Here is a 2000-nt window from a genome sequence, read left to right as displayed (position 1 = left end):
GATAAAGTGCCATTGGCTTTTCTGATGGCTTCGTCACACTGCCGACTCATGTTCATCTTGGAGTCCACTAGGACTCCAAGATCCCTTTCCGCTTCCGTGCCACCAAGCAGGTCATTTCCTAGGCAGAAGATATGCTGGACATTTTTCCTCCCTAGGTGCAGCACTTTGCACTTCTCCTTGTTGAATTGCATTCTGTTGTTTTCTGCCCATTTGTCCAACCTGTCCAGGTCTGCTTATAGCTGTTCCCTGCCCTCCGGCGTGTCCACTTCTCCCCACAGTTTTGTGTCATTTGCAAACTTGGACAGAGTACATTTCACTCCCTCGTCCAAGTCACTGATGAAGACATTAAAGGGTATCGGTCCAAGGACCGAGCCCTGCGAGACCCCACTGCCCACACCCTTCCAGGTCGAAGCCGACCCATCCACCACGACTCTCTGGGTGCGACCCTCCAGCCAATTCGCCACCCACCAGACTGTGTAGTCATCCAAGTCACAGCCTCTTAACTTGTTCACCAGTATGGGGTGGGATACCGTATCGAAGGCCTTCCTGAAGTCTAAGTATACGACATCCACCCCTACTCCTGCGTCCAGGCATTTTGTAACCTGCATGGCCCAGGGGGGATTCCTAAGGCAGTCTTCCTTTCCCCATCAGTCTCTGCCAATCAGCCTGTGTGGCATATTGGTCTTCTCCCCCCTCACTCCTGTTCTCACCATCTCTCTCTGCCTGGAATTGGGGATGTTGACCAAGGATCAGTCCCCCTCTAACTATTCTTGGCTTCAGGCTGTCCTCTGGTGGCCAGTGGTGAGCAGTACTCCCTGGTGAAGAAAAGCTGGGAAAAAGCAGCCTGAAGCATAGCAGTTCGAACTTGGCTAGTAAAGTAGACTGTCTGGGTTAAATCCATCCTTGGGGTAAAACCATCTGTCTCTGTGACACCAGTGACCTTGGTGGGGTTGTCGTAGGGATGCATTTAGCTCTCAACTCTCCAGGGGTTTTGAGAGCTCTGGGGGATTCTTAGTTCCCTCACAGTCAGTGATTTGGCTTCAGGTACGATCAGCCGTGCTTGACTAAATGAGAAGGTTTATATTGACCAGCTTATAACAGAGAGAAGTGAATGCTCAGCAGATGGGATGCCCCTCTGGCCTGCTGAGCCCTCTGCTCCCTGGCCCCTCAATGTCATAGTATCCTCTGCTGCAGATCTCAGGATCATTTCCATTTGAGGATACCAGGAAAACAGGCTGGATTTTGGAATCGGGGGTTCCCAGCCCTGACAACAGGCTTGATCCATAGCTTCAGTCCTTACAAACCCCACAAGGCCTACATCTCCCTGCTGCATTGTTATTACTTTACACATGATACTATACGTAGATGCAGCAAAGCAGGGGGTGCACCCAGCATGTTCTCACTTGGGCACAGAAATAGTCATCTCTTCCATGTCAAATACTCACAGAAATCCAGCTCTGGGTGTTTAATGCTCCCCAGCTTGATTCCCAGCTGATTCTGACTTACTTGGCTTTGAATGTGCCTCGCTTGGTGCAGCCTCAGGTAAATCCTGTATTGGATTAGTGGATCCCAACAGGAATGGATTGTGGTCATAGCACTTTGCCCTTAGTATGTAGTTTTTGCTTTGCACAGATGGGGAGGCGCTAGTGCCCAGGTGAAGGGGCTGGCATTCCAGTTCAGTGAAGAGGCTCTCAGGGTGTGGCACTTTGCCATAACAAGGATTTTGTCTCCCTCCAGGGGCCACAAGGGACATTGGCTCCGCACTGACCCGCATGTGCATGCGGCACCGCAGCATTGAGGCCAAACTGAGACAATTCACCAAGTAAGTCCAATGGGCCCAAGGGACGCAAGTTTGCCAGCCTCAGCCATGCCTTCCCCAAGGATGAAGGAGGTGACATTAAGTCACTTCACACTGTGATGGGCATCCAGAGAGCTGGGGATTGGGGTCCTCCCTGGGGGTCTGACCCAGCGACATGAAGAGCACTCAATGAAGTCCTTGT

At 51.5% G+C, this 2000-nt stretch overlaps 1 protein-coding gene across 10 annotated transcripts in view; it reads left to right on the top strand.

Annotated features, from left to right (window-relative positions):
• The window catches only part of MTSS1L (MTSS1L, I-BAR domain containing), a 107100-nt gene that overhangs the window by 74612 nt on the left and 30488 nt on the right, over positions 1–2000 (top strand). For all 10 annotated transcript variants that reach the window (XM_025199781.1, XM_025199780.1, XM_025199779.1 and 7 more), the window contains exon 4: positions 1738–1822. In XM_025199781.1, the coding sequence (XP_025055566.1) occupies positions 1738–1822 (85 nt within the window). The remainder of the gene's footprint in view (positions 1–1737; positions 1823–2000) is intronic.

The sequence above is a fragment of the Alligator sinensis genome, unplaced genomic scaffold, assembly GCF_000455745.1.
Source record: "Alligator sinensis unplaced genomic scaffold, ASM45574v1 scaffold203_1, whole genome shotgun sequence".
Taxonomy (NCBI): domain Eukaryota; kingdom Metazoa; phylum Chordata; order Crocodylia; family Alligatoridae; genus Alligator; species Alligator sinensis.
Note: the sequence above shows the minus strand (reverse complement) of the source record. Positions and strands in the feature narration are given on the sequence as shown.